General features: G+C 35.9%; 1 protein-coding gene across 1 annotated transcript in view; it reads right to left on the bottom strand.

Annotated features, from left to right (window-relative positions):
- The window catches only part of LOC110037278 (sphingoid long-chain bases kinase 1-like), a 36,578-nt gene extending 17,364 nt beyond the window's left edge, over nt 1-19,214 (bottom strand). Inside the window, exons 1-7 of the mRNA XM_020741881.1 lie at nt 18,959-19,214; nt 17,199-17,653; nt 16,743-17,114; nt 14,417-14,510; nt 14,286-14,323; nt 13,935-14,081; nt 4,372-4,471 (exon numbers count right to left, since the gene is read on the bottom strand). Coding sequence (XP_020597540.1) covers nt 4,372-4,471; nt 13,935-14,081; nt 14,286-14,323; nt 14,417-14,510; nt 16,743-17,114; nt 17,199-17,549 — 1,102 coding nt within the window. The 5' untranslated portion in view covers nt 17,550-17,653; nt 18,959-19,214. The remainder of the gene's footprint in view (nt 1-4,371; nt 4,472-13,934; nt 14,082-14,285; nt 14,324-14,416; nt 14,511-16,742; nt 17,115-17,198; nt 17,654-18,958) is intronic.
- Nucleotides 19,215-21,922: the final 2,708 nt, after the last annotated feature.

The following is a 21,922-nucleotide window of genomic DNA, read 5'->3' on the forward strand; positions in this document are numbered from 1 at the left end:
CTTCCCCCCTCGGCTCCACAACAACCTTTGATCGCGCCGCCTTTTGTGTGGCTTCTTCTCTGCAGGCAGGGAGAGCCTCTCTAGCCGCCTCTTTTCTTTCTTCGCATCTGAGGCAGCCCAGAGCTTGACAATCATCCACTAGTATTTGTTTGGATTGAGAACCTTGTTCACTATTACCCCCTCGGTATATTGCTCCACCAATAGTTGTTTTCCCTCAATCTCCGAGGTTAAGGAACAAATCCAGAGATGCACCGAATTTGACCCCTTACAAACTTTGTAAGTCGGCCAGACTTGGACCAAAATCGAACCGATATTTCGAGTCCTTTATTTTCTTCTCAAGGTCGGTCAGATGAAACTTCTGGGATGATGTGAAAATCACGTAGCCGTCCGTCTCGACCCTAAAGGAGAACATATAAGAGAAAAGCTCATGAGTCCATGGGATCTCTATTCGCTAGTAGTAAACTACATATGATATAATCACCGCTATTGAGTTCGGATTGACCTGAGTAGGAATCACGCTGTAATGATTCATAATGCAACGGAGCTCCTTGCAGAGCAGCAACTAGAGACCCTATTGGAATTAGTTTCAATAGAAGACCAGGTAACTCCCGAAATCGTCAGTCGTCCGATTGTCCGGACTGACAATGCGTGAATGAATCTCTGCATGCAAAACACAACCCTCTTCAAGCGAGGCAGCATTAGCAATGGATAAAGCAGATCGCTCAGCCATGCGAAGGGTCCCGAACTATTCCAGATAATACTTGCTTGCTATGGGACCAAAAGTTAGAGGATCAAACAGAAGAAAACGTAGTTGACCAAAGGAAAGAAGGAAAAGAGATTGAATGCGTAGAAAAATGCAGCTATTAACCCTTATATATATGGTCGCTCAGTGGAAGTGCAAACACCTCGATACAGCCATGCACAAACTTCAAAAATCAAAATCACATCAGCACAGAAATCAAGAAAAAACTGAAGGCATAAATTAAACTTTTGTGAAAATTAATAAAAAAACACATTTTTATTCAGAAATAAAATATTTTACAAGTGGGTCCTCAACCACCTCGGCCGAGACAAAGCCCCCCGCAAACTAATTTCTCATACAACACGTGCCCTTTGAACCTAAATCTATCTAGCACCGTCGGATTGGTCTTAAGCCTACAGGACCGAAAAGTCGACTGAATGTCAGTCAGCTCCACCCGAAGAGTCGCCAACTCGATCGAGTGCTCCAGCATTCGGGCCTCCGACTCCTCCCGAAGCGCTTCCACCTTCGGATCTGTTGCGAGCCACTGGTTCCCTTTCAGGGCCCACTTGGGGCCGTCCAGAACATTGGCTTGCTCCTCTCTGCTCAATGCCCAGGTCGTGGTCCCCCCAACTGCACCAAAAATGGGAACACGGGCGGCACCTGATAGCAGTGAATCGACGCTCAAATCACCATCACTTGCATCAACGAACAAGTGTTAGCTAAAAGGAGCTTACACTCACAACAGATTATCATTGCATGCCAAGGGCTCTATATAAATTGGACCACCGGAACGGACGATAACTCTCACTAGGCCTTGGTCGGGCTCATACAGCCCCTTAATCAAAGTCTGGTTCCAGAACAGAAGGTCCATTTTCTTGAAGAGCACCTTTTGATTTATCCCCAATGACTAATTTCAGAATTGCAGACCTTTGATCAGAGATCAACAAGGCAATCCCTGAGCAGGCTACACAGCCGGCTGAGTGCTAGCCGCAACAAGAGCAGGGGTTGGCACACCAGCAGATTGGCCTCCTTCCTTTTGTAGAAGGGTCAGCAAGTCTGACAATGCGACTTAATCTCCAGGGCATTCTACTCGCTTCTTCTTATAAGCAAGTTGCTTAACTCACATCACACCTTTAGAACAATCTCCTTCTGCAGGCCTCTTCATCATCATAGGTTTCTTCTCACCCTTGGGTCGGCTCTCTTCGCTCGACTTCTTTGCTCCAGTCTTCTCACCCTCAAAACGGCTGTCTCCCTCCGAGATCTTCTTCCTCTCAAGCTCTTTCTCCTGGCAAGCACATGACGCAGTGTTTCCAAAGGCTTTTGCAAGTATTTCCTTGGTAATATGATTAGCTAGGGTAATTTGGACGCTTTCCATGGAGACGCTCTGGAATCCATACAACTGAATAACGCGCTCTCAAACGATGAGGATAACGAAAATGTCAATCGTGTTCTATTTATAGAAGACAATGAGCACAAAAGTTCTCGGAGTTCAATTATTAAAGTACTAAATATGAAAATAAATGAATCTACTATTTACTTTAACTTATTTTGTTTTTATAGCAGTGTAACTTTCAAGAAGCAAGAAAATCGGGTAACTAAAGATATACTTCAAAAATACCTAAGCAAGAATTTCAAGAAAATTATACAAACTATAAAACAAAAATACGGTCATGGATGGTCCATCAAAAGGAGCAATGACCATGTCAGCAGAAAACCAAATAACCCCGTTGACCAGCCACGGCTCCTTCAAAGCAGAAGTCGGGTCGACCAACAAAGGTTGTCTGGTCAAAGATCAAAACCTATTTAACTGAGAAGAGTCTGTCCAACAATACTCCAAATATCATCAGACAACCCGCAAGAGTATTCCTCTAAGACCCTTCAGAAGGCCTACGGGCATCATCACTGAATATTCATCGGGCCCCCGAGATGGATCTCTTGTCAAAAGGAGTAGAATACTAGTGGGATTAAGACATTTCACCCTCTACCTAATTCCTAGTTCTACCCCAACAACATTAGTTTCCCATCCAAGGTCCAACAATCGACAGTCAAATTTAGACAACTGAATGATTGAACCAAGCTAATGGAATAAAATTCGAACGATAGGGCCGACTTTGCCCCAAGGTAGCTGAGTTCGTTGAATGTACCTGGCTGACTCAAGGATTAGAGGCCCTAGTCGGCCGAACAATCAGGTAGTCAAACCTTAGGCTCATTTATTTTCTATATGCCTGAAATATCATGTAACACCCCCATAAAATCAGTGGCAACCATGTAAATTTCCAATGTATACCCCCACGGCCTATAAATAGAGGGTCATTTCTTCAGTAAAGGGTTAATAAAGGATCTTTAAAAGAATCAGATTCTTACTGTGCAACCTCTTTCATTCTCTCTTTCTATCTCCTACTTTTATGCTCTATTCCTTGGGTGTGATTCAGAAGACAGATTCGGATTTAACACTTCCATTGATGAAAAGCAAGCTAGAGGTGTGCTGTTGTAGGGTGCAATCTCTTCTTGGATGGATTGTAAACTGGTGATGAACAACTGTAGGATGCAACTTGTCCTTAGATGGAAATAGGGTTGGCGATATGCTACTGCTTGTGGAACATAGGCTTTAAGAAAGAAAGAAAATTAAATGGACAGTCCATCAGATATCCTTAACTACTGTTATAGTACTGAAACTATTTTTTTTCAGGAAATATGTGATATAAAAGGCCATTCAGCTAAGTTATAAGCACACAATGATGAATTATTCTTTTCTCTCCTACTATTTCTTCCACTTTAACATCATAACTATGTGCTGAAAATGGAATCATTCATCATAACTATTAAGTCCTTAACAGGCTCAGCAAAATTGGGTTATTGAAAGCAAACATGTTTATTTGCATGATCGTCATTTACTTGATGTATCCCAAAGATTAACGTTCCACGAGAATGTTCCATGTGATTTGAGGAGAGTTTATATTGAATGACTATTATCTTAGAAATGAAATCTCTTCTACCTTTCTTTGGTAAAGTAACCGCCCTCTCAGTCTTAATCTATGGCAGTCCTTTCCTTTTTACCCCTAAATTTTATTAGTTCTATGTTTTGTCTATTTATTTAATACTAATGACAAACTCTCTCCTAAAATAGAATTGTTAAAATTAATTAAATAAGGGTAGGGGAAGAAGGAAAGAGAAGCTTGTATCAATTAATTAAAATCCACATCAGCTTACCAATTTAGAAACATAAAGCCATTCAAATGTTTCTTTACCATTTAATCACATATTTTTTCAGACTACATTGGTACTCATATGCCCTTCATTTACTCAAAGATTGATGTCATCATATAATAAGGTGAGTTAGCAAGCATTCATTAAATAACCCGATTCTGTACCGCTCATTTACAAAATTAAATCCAGTAAATGACATCAAGTATATAGCATTTTAACAATAACTCATATTATCCCATAAAAGTTCTTTTAAGTACTGATGATTGAACATGGAGGGCAACCATGCACGATAGAATCAAATTAAATGAATTTTGAGATAACATTCATTCAAAATATAAAAAAACATGCAAGATTAAAAAAAGAAGTAATAATAGTTACGTTAAAGTTAACTGTTATTTTAAACTAGTCATTTTAGATTTTACCATCACTAAGAAAACCAAAATATGAGACAGTTGTGCCGAAGTGAATACGTCCAGTCTGGATCCATTCAACTGCAAGAATGTCCATTGCTGTAAGCCCTCCCTGTATGAAAATAAAAAAAAGGAAATGGTTTTAACAAACAACCTCCCTATTTATGCAATCACAGAAACAAAAAACTTTTTTATTAACACAACTACAGTTTAAACAAAGTTCAGAAATCTGGACCAGATAATGAACTGGTAGTGGAAGAGAATCAAGGTTCACCGGTAGTGGAGGAGATTCAAGGTTCGACGATTGAACCAAGGGTTGAACGGAGTGATATCATAAATATAAAAAACATTAAATATAACTTAAAAGGCATAAAAACTAGATGGATTTCAGTATGGAAGGTCAACAGAAAGGGAAACATAACCAAGAAAATACAAAAGTGTAAGAAAAAAAAGCCAAAAACTAATAGTCATGCATATTTCACAAAAATTAAAGAAGAAAATGAAGCTGAGAATCATTAGAGCAAGACACATTCTTCAAGATTTCAAAAGATGCAAATCATTCTTCTTGATTTCCAATCAAAATATGACATAAGATAAGAAATTACACTTCAACTGGTTGATCGGTTCGACCGCTGGTCCTAGCTGGTTCACCGGTTTGACTGTCGGTTCCTACCAATTCTTTCCGATTCGATGCAGAGCCAGTTTTCAGCCCAACTAGAACTGGACCACCGACCGGTTCACGGTCGAACTGGTTGAAATGGCCAGTTCGGTCCGATTTTTAAAATGTTGAGTTTAAATCAAAACTTAATAATCATCATCACCATTAGCCTTAACCCAACAATTCGAGTCAAATTTATGAACTCATTTTTTAATCATTCCTATTGAGTCTTGCATGAGATACAAACTTTATGTTGTAGAGATTATCTTTATTCTGTCCTTTCATTTTTCCTATGCTTTCACTTTAATTTTACCTACTTAACTTATTAATATATTTTCTAATATCTGTTGTACATGCCTAAACAACATCTGTTTATTTCAATCATCTCAAAATAATTGACTAATACCACCATTTTTTAAAAATAATAAACTCTCACTTTTTTTTAATTTTGTCACATATCCCTAACTTGACGACCTCTGCCTTCTTTATATCCAGGCACTCGTATCCACAAAAGCAAGGACAGTGACAGTCTAATTGTAGTACTATAAAATTCAGCATTAAATATCTGCAGTGTTCTTTTACCGCAGAAGGCACCTAAAATAGTTCTCCATTTTAACCAAATTTATTTCTTGAAGCAATATCATGGTCCATATCTTCCTACATTCTTCTATATAAAATATTAAAGATAGATAAACCTAGCACACTGAGATATCACTTGATGCTTCATTTAAAAATAAAGCCTATGACAGAATACTTGAAATGAACATAAACCTCGCATTGTTTAAGGAAAAACAAATTTAATTAAAAAATAAATAAATACAACTTCTAAACTTTTACAAAATAATGCCAATCAAAAAAATTCCAAACTCCATGGGCCATATTTTAATATTAGGTAACCATTTGACCTTGAAAACTCCTTGGAAGGTCTCTTGGGGAATTGCAGCATTTGATATTATTATATGGTATAAAATTTTCTACTCTAAGAAATTCAATACTGACGAAGAGAAAATAAACTAAATATTATTATGTCAAAATTAATCAAATAAAAATTCACAAAGGAAGAGTACACCTCATATTTGCCAGCATCTAAAACTCTACTTTTTTAGAAAAGCAAAATCTGAGCTTTTAGAGAAAATGAAAATTTAAGCCTCAAATAACTTTTTTGCGCATAATTAAATGAGCTTGCTAGATTGAGCACTTTTACCAGAACAATTCAAACTGCTCTAATGAACATGCATTTTGGAATTGCCTGAAACATCCAGAAAATTAAAAAACAAATCATTTTTATTGCACCAATCAATTACTGCAGTTAAATATATAGCATGAACCACTTTTGAATCAAAATATTTTCTCAACTAGAGAGGAGTAGCCCTGAGTCATCATTGGTTTCACATTTACATGGGTAATAACTAACAGAATAGAATACATCTAGGTTTCTCAGTTTAGAACAAGACTTTAACTTGATCAAACAGAATGATAAAGAATTCATAGAGCCAACCCCAAACAATTATGATATCCCATTGATGATCATGAAGATAATAAATTGAGTTCTTACTGTTAATCAGACTATTAATAAAATCATTTATAAACAAATTTACTGATCCAAATTCCATCAGAACTGGATCCCTAAACTTGACACTAGAGTCATTTGGCTCCATTGTAGCCCCATTTGGGATTACCAACGTATTTGAGGTCAATGATTCTATTTCCATTATGCACAAAAATCACAAATGCTACTACAATGACCATCATATTTCGACTGATGGAGTTTGGACTTTGCCTCTAAGAGCAGCATTAATGGTTGGAAAGGCCCATTTCTTGAAGTTCGGTGAAAGTCAGGATCTTGTAGTGTCCTTTCGCCCCATTGTGGCAACAAGATCTTGGAGGTGTTCTGTAACTCTAAAGAGAAGGATGAACACAATCTTCATGAACTTCAAGAATACTCATAAAAAGCTATATAAAAGTTGGATGGAAAAGACTAAAACGAATAATGAGGTATACTGGGTGATTTAAATATTTTTTCGCATTTTAAACATTCTAATTAATGACAATGACCTGAAGGACGAAAAGGATTATGATCAAATTTGTTGATAAAAAATAAAAGCTCAAGGCCAAAATTTATCAGGTCAACCTTAGGTACCTAGGTTTACCTTGTATTGATCAAGTAAGTACAAAACACGTTTCACATATGAATTACATCCACCCAGTGTAACATAATCCATGTGCCTTGTTCGCTAGCTAGTGTGTAGGCTCTAAAAAAGGCTCCTCCCTTCTATAAATTAGAATAGAGTACATCTAGGAGGAATATTGACATAAACATGTTTTAAAACTTGATATTTAGTTTTTATTTATATTTGGGTCCAAAATTTTCTATAGGCTCAAACTCCCATACTAACTACCTCCTTTGCTCTTAAATTCAATCTTAATTAAAAATTTAGCAAGGCTTAACTGTAAAGATTTTGTTTTGCAAGTGATGTACATATTTTTATCCCGCCACATTATTTGTGAATAGTGGTAAAAGTTTTAGGCATGAAGGTAAACCTTCATCAAACTGGTTAGCAAGTGGATTCCACTCCAAAGAGTGAAGCCTTAATAGCCATAATCTCAAATTGAAAATTTGTGTTATAATTGTAGATAACATTCAAGGAGCTTTTTGTCACCATTTATTTTGAGTCAATATACAAACAATAACTTGTTAGGTTAGCAAACTTTAGTTTTCAATGTAAGCCTCTTTTGAAATCATGTTACCTCTTCGAAAAGAGGTCCCTAGGGAGCATGGATGCAAATATGCTAAAGAAAAACCTGTTTGGATGAAACCTTGGTTCTCTATGTTGGTTAAGAGCATGCTGAATGGCACAAAGGCGCAAAGCATGGCATGATGATTCAGAGGTACTTCATCAAACTCTTCATTACATATCAAATTGATAAATAAATAAAATGAAATCATGCAATTAGTCAATCAATTAAAATTCGGTTTAAGAAATCAATTCGTTAAAGAATATTTTTACATAAATAATCTTCATTAATCCAAAGACACTAAGATTTTCATTGCCAACAGATAAACAAAACACAATCTAATGAGATGACAATCGTTATGATCAATATCAGACCTTAATTAAGACTTTTTGCTCTACCCATACATCACGAATAGCTGTTGTGATGAAAACTCATAAATCGATTCGAGAAATCCAAAGCAAATAGCTTGAACAGAAACACACAAAGTAATAAAATACAAAAAATGCAAAGAGCACCAAGATTCAACGTGGAAAAACCCGAGAATAAGAAAAAAAAACGCGGAACCACACCACACGAAAAATTTCACTATGAAAATGAGAAGTATTGTATATATTAGAACACACTCAATCCTCTCGACCCACCTAAAACTCACAAACGCTCTCTCATTTCTCTTACACACAAGAAAATTAGCAGAAATCCAACCTAAACTTGCAACGCCGCTTAGCACTATTTGCATGCACCTCCCGCAACAAGAAATATGAAACTTAAAGTCTTGAAATTTAAAAATCGGTTACAAATGCCTGGGCGTCACCCTCACGCACCAAGCTTCCAGCCGCTTTCATTCGGAAATTTGGAGAAGAGTCTTCTGGGCGCCTAAGCTCCCCAACTGGCAATAGATTTTAACCTGGAAACTTTTGGTCGGGCGTCTAGGCATCCAATGGCCTTAAGCCACCTGCTTTGGCCTTGGGCTGCACACTACCAAGCTCAAGGGCGCCCCCCGGTCGATAGGTTTCCAGTTGCACTATTCTTGGGAGCTTTGTCTTACCAATCAGGCTCCACACATAATAATCTTCCACTTTAAGGCTAATTTGCAACCACCTCTTCTCCAAATTCGCACCATTTTAGTGTTGCTCACCCCCGATCTCGACCTTCCTGAACTCCAACTGAAGTCAAGCATAGCTTCATTTTCTCAACAGTTACAACCTTCGTCAGCATATCTACAAAATTCTGAGTTGTATGCATCTTCTTCAAAAATAATTAGACTTCTTCTAGGAGAGAACAAATGAAGTGATACTTTAGTTGAATATGTTTCGTTTTGGCATGAAAAGTGGTATTCTTAGCTAGATGAATAACACTCATATTATCATTATAAAACTTTCAAATCGCTTGCTCCTTAAATTTTTCATAAAGCTAGGTAGCTAAATCATATCATTGCTAGCCTCAGTGATAGCAATGTACTCGGCAATAATCTTCTGCAACCTGGAAACCCAACTCAGTGTTATGTTCCTCAATGTGAAAACAAACCCTATTGCACTTCCAAAATAATTTGTCATGTTGGTTGTCCCACTCAAGTATCTGAGAATCCACTTCACTGTCTCGCAATAATATTTGTATGGATTACTCATGTGCCTACTGACTACTCTCACTACATGTACAATTGCATGCATCAGACTTCCAATAGCCGAAGCACACAGAGTTCTTATTAGTGTTTGTTTTGCTTCAGACTTAAATTAGTGTTGCCTCACTTATTATGTTGAATATGTGAAGAATCCTTTCAACATATTCTGCATGAAACAACTTCAAAGTATATACACACTTGTCCCTACTGATTCTCATACTGAAGATTTTCTTAGTTGGACTTAAATTCTCCATCTCAAACACCCTAGATAATTGCTCTCTCAAGTCTTTGATTTTCTTCATATCTACTCCTGCAATCAACATGTCATCCATATATAATAGAAACACAATATAACAAGTACCAAACTATTTGATGAAGCAATAGTGATCAGCTTGGCACTTCATGTACCAATAGGTACATGAATCTGACATAAACCTAAAAAATCTCGTATACCACTAACCCGGTGTAGGCTTTAAATCATAAATGTTTTTTCTTGAATCTCCATATCATGTCTTCTTTTTCTGGAACTTCTTATTTCTTCGATTGCACCATATAGAACTCTTCTTCTAAGTCGTCATGCAAAAAGTTGTATTTATATTCATCTGCTCTAGATGAAGGCCTTTCTCAGTTACCAAGCTCAGCACAACTCTGATAGTTGTCACCTTCACTACTGGAGAATATTTCTCTGAGTAGTCCACTCATTCCTTTTGCTGAAACTTTCACAACAAGCATTGCCTTATAATGATTGCTACCATCCGACTCTTCTTTCAACAAGTAAATCTACTTGTTTGCAGTGTCTTTTTATCATCTGGTAATTTTGTCAAATCCAAATCTGATTTAACATCAGTGATTGCAACCTTTCACTCATTTGAGTCTTCAACTTGAGTGACTCTTCATAGCATTCGGTTCACCACTATCAATTTACAAAAAAAAGAACAAAGAGAAAAAAAAAACATTCTCTATCGGTCGTGCGGTCGTTAGACCTCCAAACTTCAGTAGCATGTGACTGAGAAATTTTCAGTGCTTCATCAGATTGAGCACATCTCCTTTCTCCATCTTCTTGATCATCATTACCATCTATCTCGACATATTTGGAAGAAAGTTTAGAAGTAATTGATAAACTATCCTAAGCTTTGTTCCTATCTTTGTACATCTCCCTTTTATTGAAAGTAACAACATCGATCCTAATAAACTTTTTATTTTGATAATCCCATAATTTGGGTACACCCAAATTCATTTGAGTCATGCCGAATGAAATGTACTGAACTGATTTTGAATCGAGCTTACTTCTGGATTCTACATCAACATGAGCATACGATGAACAACCAAATACTCTCATGTGAGATAGATTTATCTCCTTATCACTTCAGACTTCTTACAGTAAGCCTTCATTTAAAGATCCTAACAGACCACGATTTATCAGAAAAATTATAATGTTCACTGCTTATGCCCAAAACTTTTTTAACAAGTATGCATGCAAACTCATACTCCTAGCATGCTATGTGATGATTCTACTGATGCGCTCAGCCACACTATTCTGCTGTGATGTCCTTGGAGTAGTGAAATCATGCTCGATTCTTTTTTATGAACAGTAACTCCTAAACTCCAGATCATGATAAGACGCTTACACCTCAATTCTATCTAATTCTCAATCATGGTCTTCCAATTCTTAAATACTTCAAATGCATCATATTTGAGTTTCAAGAAGTACACCGATACTTTTATGATGCAATCATCAATGAAAGTGATAAAGTATTGGGAATCTCCAATAGACATAACTAGAGTTGAACCTCATACATGAGTATGCACTAACTTCAACTTTTTGGATTTCACTTTTGACCCACTTTTGAATAAAGTAACCTTCTTTTATCTGACAGAAACAAACTTTTCACAAAAATCTAACTCTATAGACTTTAAACCATGAAGTCTGTTCAAAGAAAAAAAAATTATACCTTTCTCGCTCATATGGCTAAGTCTGCGGTGTTCAAAACTTGCAACTAACTTTATTCTAACTACATCAATGAATTCAAACATCTAATTGATTAAATAAAGAGTGTCTTCAATATTACCCCGAGCCATCACCATTGTCCCCCTAATCATCTTCCACGAATCACCTGTAAAAGTAGTCCATACCTTGACGTTGCAAACTCACTCACCAAGATCAAATTTCTCTTTAAACATGGTACATATTTAACTTCATTGAACATCCAAACCGTTCCATTAGGCAACCTGATATCTATATCACTATTTCTAACAATATTGTACGTCTTGTTATCTCTCAAATACACCTCAAGATCACTTTAAGCATAGTTTTTAAACGCCTTTTTGTTGCGACATGCATGAAAAAAAAAACATTTGAATCCAATATTTATAATTCAGTTCTATCTTGGAAAAAAAACAAAAGAGTTCCCTTGGATTTCATCTGTGGAGACATTTGTAGAGAGCTTCCAATCTGGACATCCACCACCAACCTTATTCAAACTTTTACATTACTTGAAGTGGCATTTTTTCCAGCAGTTCCAGTATTCACCTATGTCATTTCCTCTCCCTTATCTGGACTTTCCGCTCCTAGACTTGAATCATTCCCTGCTTGTGTTTCTATTCAGATTCCTTTTATTTTCAACATTCAGTGCATAATTTGAGGGTCCACCGCTCACCTTAAAAAAAAATTTTAATCTGCACTAACCCCACAATGTCATTAAAATTTAACTTCATATTACCAGAAGAGTTACTCACCTCCAAGACTAGTCCATCCCAATTATCTAGCAATGAAGATAAAACTAACAGTGTTCTGACATCGTCATCAAACTTGATACTCACAAAACACAACTAGTTTATCACAAAATTGATATTATTTAAATGTTCAGACACTGAGTATCATCCACCAACTTAATATTGAGCAATCTTTTCATCAGAAAAATTTTATTTGAAGTCGCGGGCTTTTCAAACATTCTTGTAAGTGCAGCCATGAGATCTACAATATATTTTCCATTTACAATGTTGAATACAACAAATAAAAGAAGTGAGAGACGGAATAAAACTAGTTTTTTTCGATCAAGCACTTCACATTCTTCCAATGTCATCGGTTTAAGCTTCTTGGTGATTCCTTCTAATGGAAAATACAATTTCTTTTGATAAAATAAATTTTTTATTTTCATTATTCAGAATACAAAATTCGTACTATAGAACTTCTACAAATCGTACTTTGCTTCGCCAGTGATTGCTCTAACGCGAATCAAAGATCTTCAAGAAAATCTCACTATGATACCACTTGTTGTGATGAAACTGCAGAAACCGAGTCGAGAGATTCGAAGCAAAATACTTGCAAATTAACACACAAAATAATAAAACACAAGAAATGATGAGAGCAACAACATTTAAGTGGAAAACCCTAAGAACAGAAAAAAATCATGGAGCTACACCACACTAAGAAATTCACTAAAAAAAAGGAGAATTATAAAGATCACACCTCTCGAGCCTCTCTACTCTCCTAGAACTCACAGATACTCCTCTCCTTTCTCTTCACACAAGAACTAGCAAAAATCTAACCCAAACTAGCAGCACTGCTTCATACTATTCACACGCACCTCCCGCGACGAAGAAACAAGGAACTTAGGAATTGTTTGTTTTCTTGAAAATAAAACGCAATGTAACAGGTTTGTAGAGTACTATGATTACAACATATTTGAAATACTTTCGAGTTGTTTGATTCACTATAAAATAAACGTAAGACTATATATATATATATATATATATATATTGTTTGAAGTAGATTAAAAATAATGTAATTCAAAATATATTTCTTTTGTGCGGTAGCGACGGGCCAGGGGGCTGAGGTGGTGGCGCTAGGCAGTAGACGACAGTGGCAGGGCAACAAACACCAACATATGTAGGCGATAGATGGTCGGTGACTGCTGCGGCGAACGACTAGAGTCAACGAGAGGGGGATGTGACTTGCCTATACCATTTTACATGACCGGTGTAAATCAAATTTGGCCAACTCAGCCGAATTCTAATTTCAACTAAAATAAATTATGGTAAACTTCAACAAATTCATTTATATTTTACAATTATTTGTAATTCTCATAGCAAACACATAATTTTCTCAAATCTCTGCATAAAAAATTACAGCACAACACAAATTAACTCAACCAAACAACCTCTTAAAATCTCGAACTGCAAGGTTTGGTTACAAGCGCCTAGGCTCCATCCCTGGGAGTCGAGTTTCCAGCATCAATGATCCAGAATACTAGAAAAGAATCTTCTGTACACCGAAGGGCCCCTACCGGTGATGGGTTTCTGCCTAGGAACTTTTGGTCGGGCTCCTGCTCCTGGCACTGGCCTACCCACCACCAAGCACGAGGGCACCCCCTAAGCGCTGCATTGTTCCTGGGCACTTCTCCTTGCCAATCAGGCTCACACATAACAATAGCATTTTACATAACTTTGAAGTAAAATAATACAGAAGTTTGGCACCATGATAAAAACTTGGCAACATATTTATAAGACTGGAAATACAAATATGCAACATAGGCAGTTACTTGACAAACCAAGCTTAGATACCTTGACAATAGCTAGAGCGGCAGAAATTGGATCTCTGATTCCAAGAACAGTCCAAATGAGTGAGTTGTCAGATCCAGCAGGGATGATACCAATTGGGATTGAAATGGCTTCTTTCTGATCAGTTCTGCTTAGCAAGCCATTAAGAACCTGCATCACACAACCAACAACCAAAAAAAATCTGGTCATTACAACTTTTTAGCTTCATTAATATCACAAACTTTGATAAAAAAATTAATAAATTAGGCAGCACATGTTATTGTAGTGTAAAAACTCATGATATCAACCAAAAACTCAAGATTAAGTCCAAGGGATTATTAGCTACTCTGGTGGAGGAAAAATATGGAAACTTACCTCATTCACAATCCCATCACCGCCAACACATATTATTCCTACAACAGAGAAAAAATATCTTATGATAATAGATAATACATTTAATGGAGTGAAGCTGTATTAATATCAGTGCATGATATGGAGTTTAATACCATCAGGGCAAGAAGTGAAATCAACATTGGAGGCAAGCTTTCTCGCATGACCAGCTGATGTTGTTTTAACCACATCCATTTCAAAACCTGCAAGCTGACAACAAATAATATATAAACAAATGAGATGAAAAAACACAAGGAAAGAGCCAAGCATGTTCATGAGTCCTTTTTTTAAATATTATTACCAAGTATCATGCATAAATCTATTTCAGCTGATCAATGTAATTTATAGTAAGGCTGATAATCAACATGACTTCATGAGAGTATACCCATTAATTATTTTTTGTACTTTTATGAACATTCAATCCTTATTTGCCTGATACCATGGCTATGCAAAGGTAGTACAGAATAGTCGGATCAGGCAAGGCTTCCATGCATCTGTAGAGCAGCACCTCTGAATGTTCATAGAGAACTGAATGAAAGCCCATTGTATTATACAACAAAGAAGCATGATCAACAGTGTACAGATATGACACTTTTCTATAAGTGCCACCTTGAATATCTCAAAATGTAATAATTGGATTTTTTTTTTTTTAAATTACTTGCAGGAACCTTTCAAATTTTTAAGTCATGTTAATTTGACATCAAATTTGCTTAAGAGAATAGTAGGAAGGTGTTTTAGTGTCGTCATAGACAACAAAAATTCTCAACCACAGATTAAAGTGCCAGGTCTATGGTGATCAAAGAGGCTGATTGCAAGGAATAGATACAACAAGTATTGTTGTGGTATTAAATTGATAAAATATAATAAAAAAAGATAAGTGTGGAAAGGGTAAATTGCTTTTATTACAAACCACTACCACACTCATAATAGAGTACCAACAAATAGAGAATGGAGCCTAATAAGGTTCTATTAGAGGTTTGAAAATCAGATATCCTCCATAAAAACCACGTCCCCCATCCATACAACAGTAACTTTCTATGGAGACTGAAATTCCTTTTCTCAATCCTAACTACTCCGAATTCTAATAAAATCGTGGAGATGATATCCTCTAATAACGTCAGATCATGAAACTGGCAATATCGAAAAGAACCATTTCTTCAAGTTGTGTTTTTAAGAAAACAAATGTACAGATGTATACCTCTCCCATCACTTGCACATCCTTTACATCTTCCCAGCTTACCAATTCTTCTCCTACTCTCTTTAAATTCCCCCATAAGTAAACAGGGAAAATAGCAAAATATCGTCATGATGAGCTGCAGCAGCAATTATATCCATGCTTAGAAAAGTGCTTCTCAATCACAAAAAACAGTAGCAGCACCTCTTTTTCACTTTTGCATAAGCACAATCAGCAAGGGTGTGCACTCATTGTTTTAAACTGAAAAACCAAGCCTAACCAATTATATTTGGTTGGATTTGGTTTGATTTGTTAAAGGATGACTCGGTTTTTTGTTTGAAACAAGGGTTATTTGGATTGTGATTTTTGGTTCACTTTTAGAAAAAAAATTGATTAAACCAAAAACCAAAATGTCAATAATAAAAATATAATTCTAAATAATCGATATATCATAATATATATAGATACATAATTTGATTGGTTTCTCATTTTTTTATTATTATATAACTAGATTTTGATCGTTGCATTATCAAAACCAAACTTTTACCCTTCTTACTCCAAAATTTGGATTAAGAAAACTGAACTATTTTGTTGTTCGATTATTATTTGGTCAATTTGGTTCTACCGATAACTATGCTCGGCTCACTTGGTTTTCTAAGATCTGTTAACCTCAACATCTGAACTGACCAAAACCTCACCCCTGGTCTGTTAGTAAAGCTCAAGTGGACCAAAATGTTCCAGCTCCAACAAGACATTGCAAATCAATTTGTAGAAAAAACAATAGTTCACCACACGCTTTACCATCCTGGCAAAATTTTCTGCCTTTCCACCTATGATATTTTTTTTGGTTTATTCAACACCATGAGTAGTAGCATGTGGTCACAAATATCAAACAATTTTAAAAATTGCAAATCTATTATTAATTTCCCAGGAACATGTTTATCAATCATGACAGCAAATGATAAGTTCCAATATGCCCATAAAAATGCTGGAAAGCATCTAGTAGCATTAAAATAGAGGATACAGCTTCAATCATAACTCTAATCAATCCGGATTTGAATCATGGAAGATTTTCAGCATTAGCGATAACTGAAAATCATAAAGCAAAGAGTATTTCATATAGAGTAGTTTTGTTGAAAGCTCATAAGTTCATTGTTTTGTTCAGAGAAACATAGAGTAGTTTACTAAACATGCACAGCATCAACAAATTCAGTCATTTTCTAAGTTCAAAACAGAAATACAATAACAACGGTAAAACCAAAACCCACCTGAAAAATTGCTTCCACTTTGCCATGGAAGACTTTACTTGATCGACCACGTCCAGAGCAAGGATTTAGTATAATGAGCACTTTTGGTGGAATTCTGCATTTGATGGTTGGCTCATCATACAGAGGTTCAAAGACAGCAATCTCAGCGGCAGGTTCCTTTTTAGATACCATAAGATGAGGTAAGCAATTAACAAAAAAATGTAGATCTGCAAAAGCTTTAACCCATTGGATGGCTTCTTCTGAAGTAGAAGAACAAAAACGAAGGTCCTTCCTGCTTCTTTTAGGCTTAAAAAAACAAGAAAGCCCATGTTTCCACTTTATGACTGGGTATGAATGCACTGTAAAACAACGCACACCAACAGTATATGATACCTAGCAAAACATAATAATATTTTAGGAAGAATAGCTTTAAGGGAGGATGCATATGATCAAATAATTTTTTTTCTTACAACTTACAGATATAACATCCTCAAGTCCTAACATATGAGAACCCCAAATCAATGCTTTCCTTGTAAGCTTTGCTTCATCAAAAGCTGCAGCTGTTGCTTCTGGCACAGTTTGCTCATTATGAACAGTTCTATATTTTTTATCATGAAAAAGTTTTCCAGAGAATACTTCAAATTCTAACAAGTCAGATTGTTCATCTCCAATATCAATTCTATGCTCATGGGACTTGGCCTTTTCTGCATCATCTTTGACAATATCAGATCCACTTGGCCTTTGTGCTTTTACTTTCTCTCTGGTTTCTGGAAAAATAGTAGGGGAGGACTGTTGTGTCATTGGGGCTTGGGAGCGCCGGCTTCCCATGTGACGATCCAAGTGTCTCTGCACAATCCTTGGAGGAGTTGGCAGACGTTGAACAAACTATCACATATATGCCTTTTTCTTGAGTAAATGTCAGATACATGAACCTGAATTAAACAGAATGTCTGAAGTTATAAGGTAAAACAATCCTTGGAATGAATTTTCAATTGATTTTGAGATTATAAAAATTGGTTTAAGGTGTGTACAAACAGAAGGCCTACATTTCTGGTGAACAATGTTCTATCTTCTTTCTTTTCTTCTCCACTTCCTTCTTATTCAACATTTACAGTACTGGTTTGAAAGTGATACTGTTTAGTTAGATCTACTATATTTTGGATTTCCCTACACTGAATCTTTTTTATCTTTATTTTCATCATTAGTTTCTAGAAGGTCAAAACATTTTTATTCTTAGTCAATTCCTGTGATGTTTTGGTCTTCATTACATAGAGATTAATTATTTTGAATTAACAATTGCAAAATTTGAGTGTTTGTTGTATACTTTTAAATAATATTTGTTAAAAATACATTAGAAATTCCAGAAAACCATGTCAGCAGTTCACATGGAGAATCGCTTACAGTACCATAATAAGAGGATAGTAGAAGTGGTGATGCAAAATATTCACTAAAATTAGAGTTGGAAAATCACATATCGCACAATTGGAAAAAAACAAGTAATGAGGCTTCAAAAAGCCAAGCCTAAATAGTTAGGATAAGATTAATAAGCAACATACGTACCTTTAAAGTTATACAGAAGCTAACATCAATAAGTTAACAACATAGCATCTGAAGCAACAGCTCAAAACCAAATAAAAACTAACTGATAAAATGACTCAAAAAAACATATTTTTTAAATCAAATTACACATATTAGACGTTTTCTTCCATCGCCGAATAAATAATTCGTAGAGGAGCTTAACGGCGTAAGAAATTAAAGCTGCGTATTTCAAAAAATATGGAGCAACGAGGGCAGTAAAGTGTTCTCAGATGCTGTGAATTCGAAATTACAGCTGAAATAATGATCACGAAGAAAAGAATATGCAAGCGCAGGAAAAAAGCTCATGCCAAACCTGCTTACGGGCGGGCTTGTATGATCATTCGTTAGAAATCGAGAGCTAATTTGAGCATCATTTCCCAATAATGCTCGAAATTTCCAAAAAGAAACTCATCCCAAAGACAGCCCTTCATTATTTTCTAGCTAAAGTTTCAACCTAACGATTCCTTTGTTTATAAAACAAGCTCACAATGAGGAATCAGAATTCAATCTGAATTCCAATTCCACAAAATTAAGACCAGAAGAAGTCAATTACAAGAAAAACTGAAGACAACGTAAAAACAAAGAGCATACAGAAAGAACCAGCAAGGCGAATGCCCAAATAACGAGGTGACCTAGGTCGAATTCAAACATATTCCCACCTTCTCACCGCAAACGGGAAACCAAATCCAGGAACCCTAGGCTCCGCGGAGGGATCCATGCCTGAAATACTCAATAAGATAAAACTTCGGTATGGGAAGAAGAGAAAAGGAGAGATTTTGGGCTTTTTCTGTTCATCTTTTCGCTTTTCTTCTCACTCTGTCGACGCCGGCGTGCCGGTGGCGCCCGTCGAGGGAGATAGAGAGGACGAGGAACAACGTACAGGTCGGAGATATATAAGTTATAATATGTAACCTGGGAAAATTCAGCTCCAAATTATTGGTTTAGTGATATTATCCAAATTATCCATCATTCACATAAAAAGGAAAAGCATAAAATGTTAAGCTTTTCCATATAAAAATTATATTGAAACAAAACTAATGGTTCTACGCGAGACCTTTTTAACAGAATTGCTAATGTATGGTCAAATATTTGATAGCTTTATTGCAACCCATGCTTACATAAGGTCTATGTATATTCAAATTCAGGTGGGGCATGTTCGTCAAAGGATATGTCAACATTGGGAGTAATTGGGTTACTTGTCAATCTGGTATACCTCTCACCAGTTCTCAACTCAACCTAAAGACCTTGAGAGCTCATTTATGCATTAGCTCGTCAGCTCGAATAAGGTCGTCAACTAAGTCACTAGCCCGCCTACTTAGCAGCTGCACATCCTATGAGACAACATAACACACCGGAATATTACGTATTCTAATGTATTTTTTTATGTTTTTTTACTAGCAAATTATGTAGCATAATCAACCTCACCCAAAATCTAAAAATGAATGGTCCGAACTAATATTTGGACACATGTTATTATGTGCTAAGAGAGACTAACATATGCAATCTTATACTAGAAACTCCGCTACACACTATCTATGCTTCCTTTCGGAACAATAAAATCCAAAGAGCCTTTCTCATTCTAGGATCCATTTTTTCTTTATTTTCTCCCTCTATTAAAGACTCCATTTTCTCTTTAAGTGTTTCTATCAAGGTGGTCTAAACCATCAAACAATTCACAGTTCAACAGTTAAAAAATTGGTTAGAATTTTGTTATCATAAATCCTTATATAAGGGATTCCTTATAATAAGTCAATGTAATTGCGTGAAACATGTTATATGAATTTCTTTTGAAGCATATACAAAGATGAAATTCCAAATTTGTAGGTAGATTTGATTTGAGATTCAGAGGGGATTGATGTCGCATCGAACTCGCTTCGATAAACGACTCCTAACTTACCACTTATTAGGGGTCCACCCCACTAAAATCCCTAAAAATTCCGGAACATTTTTTTTAAGAATGATTAAACAAGAGGTTCTAGAATCAAGGGAGTAGTTGATTATATCTGCTTAAGAAAAAAATGGGGAGGAGATATCAATGGAAGAACAATAGTCTAGCCCACGAGGGACATAGACACACTACCGATGTTTGAAAACAAAATCATCTGGTCAAAGATAGAGAGAGGAACTAGTCCTAGTGGAGTCTCCATAATTTGTTGGTCAGAATTTTGGGTTGGTCAGTTTAAAAATAATATTTAAAGTAATATAGATATGTCATTTTGAAAAGTAATGTTTTGATTTTGAAAGATATGGAATCGAACAAATCCCATATATCTAATAGTTTACATAACCAAGCACAATACTACAAGTAATATACTACCCCTAAGGATAAACATACTACTTGATTACGGCTCAATTAAATAAGCTAAAGTAATTTATGACATCCGTTTAGTCTGCGAACATTTTATGTATGACCGACAAGTTTCCCTACCTAATATAAGAGATTAAGTAGGGTTTATTTCACTGTGGTTCTTAATTTCCTATAGAGGCAAGCCCCCTATAGTTAATTACATCTCAAATGAATGATGTCACTTAAGAAAACTCTCGATTAAGATGGTGGTTTTTGTATTCTAGATTTCAAAGTTTAAGTTTTCAAGATTTTACATGGGAAGGCCAAAAAGGAATGGCTAAAGTTGGAGCAGTTATTTAGGATTCCAAGAGAACTAATTGTAGGGGATGTCACAGATCCGAGAAAAAAACTTTGATGGCTTCCCAAACTATTCTACTGTTTGGCTTCAATTTTGTCAAATGAATGATGTCACTTAAGAAAACTCTCGATTAAGATGGTGGTTTTTGTATTCTAGATTTCAAAGTTTAAGTTTTCAAGATTTTACATGGGAAGGCCAAAAAGGAATGGCTAAAGTTGGAGCAGTTATTTAGGATTCCAAGAGAATTAATTGTAGGGGATGTCACAGATCCGAGAAAAAAACTTTGATGGCTTCCCAAACTATTCTACTGTTTGGCTTCAATTTTGAAGGTGATGTTATTTAATGTTTTAATCCTGTCAATTTTATTACTTAGGGCTTACAATTGCACAACATCCGATCATGTAAATAGGCTTGAGTATAGGAGGGTTTACGTTGTACCGAACGATAACTTCAGAATCTGAAGTCAGTTAGGACTTACAGTGCACGACAAGGTTTGTAGAAGCTTAAAGATAAAGTGAAGATTTATGTCGTGCCAAACGAACTACCTAGAAATCTAATGGCATGTTATTTAATTCTAAGGAATGGTTTAGTTGATGTAGATCATGTTATAGTTTTGATTTGTCGGTGGAAGTCCTTTATCATGCTGCCCAGAAAGTTTGCTCCAAGCTACGTATCGTAGCAATTAAGGTAATGAAGTTTAAGTGTGCATGCATTGGTTTGGTCAGTGTCATGTCATTGTGTACCACCTAATCGGTGTCAACTGTTCTCTACCCTATAATAGTGCACAGGTCTCAAAAGTAAAAGAACAGTAAAATCAATAAAAGGAACGCAATAAAGTGCACTAAAATGAAAAAAAATTAAAATAAACTTGCATATATGGGCCTTTGTTACTGCTGCAAGAAGTATTAGCACAATAAACATGGAAGAGTAGCATGCACAGAATTAAAAAAATTTTAAGAAAATCTGATGCAAGGAAAT

Source organism: Phalaenopsis equestris, unplaced genomic scaffold (assembly GCF_001263595.1).
Source record: "Phalaenopsis equestris unplaced genomic scaffold, ASM126359v1 Scaffold217930, whole genome shotgun sequence".
Lineage (NCBI taxonomy): Eukaryota > Viridiplantae > Streptophyta > Magnoliopsida > Asparagales > Orchidaceae > Phalaenopsis > Phalaenopsis equestris.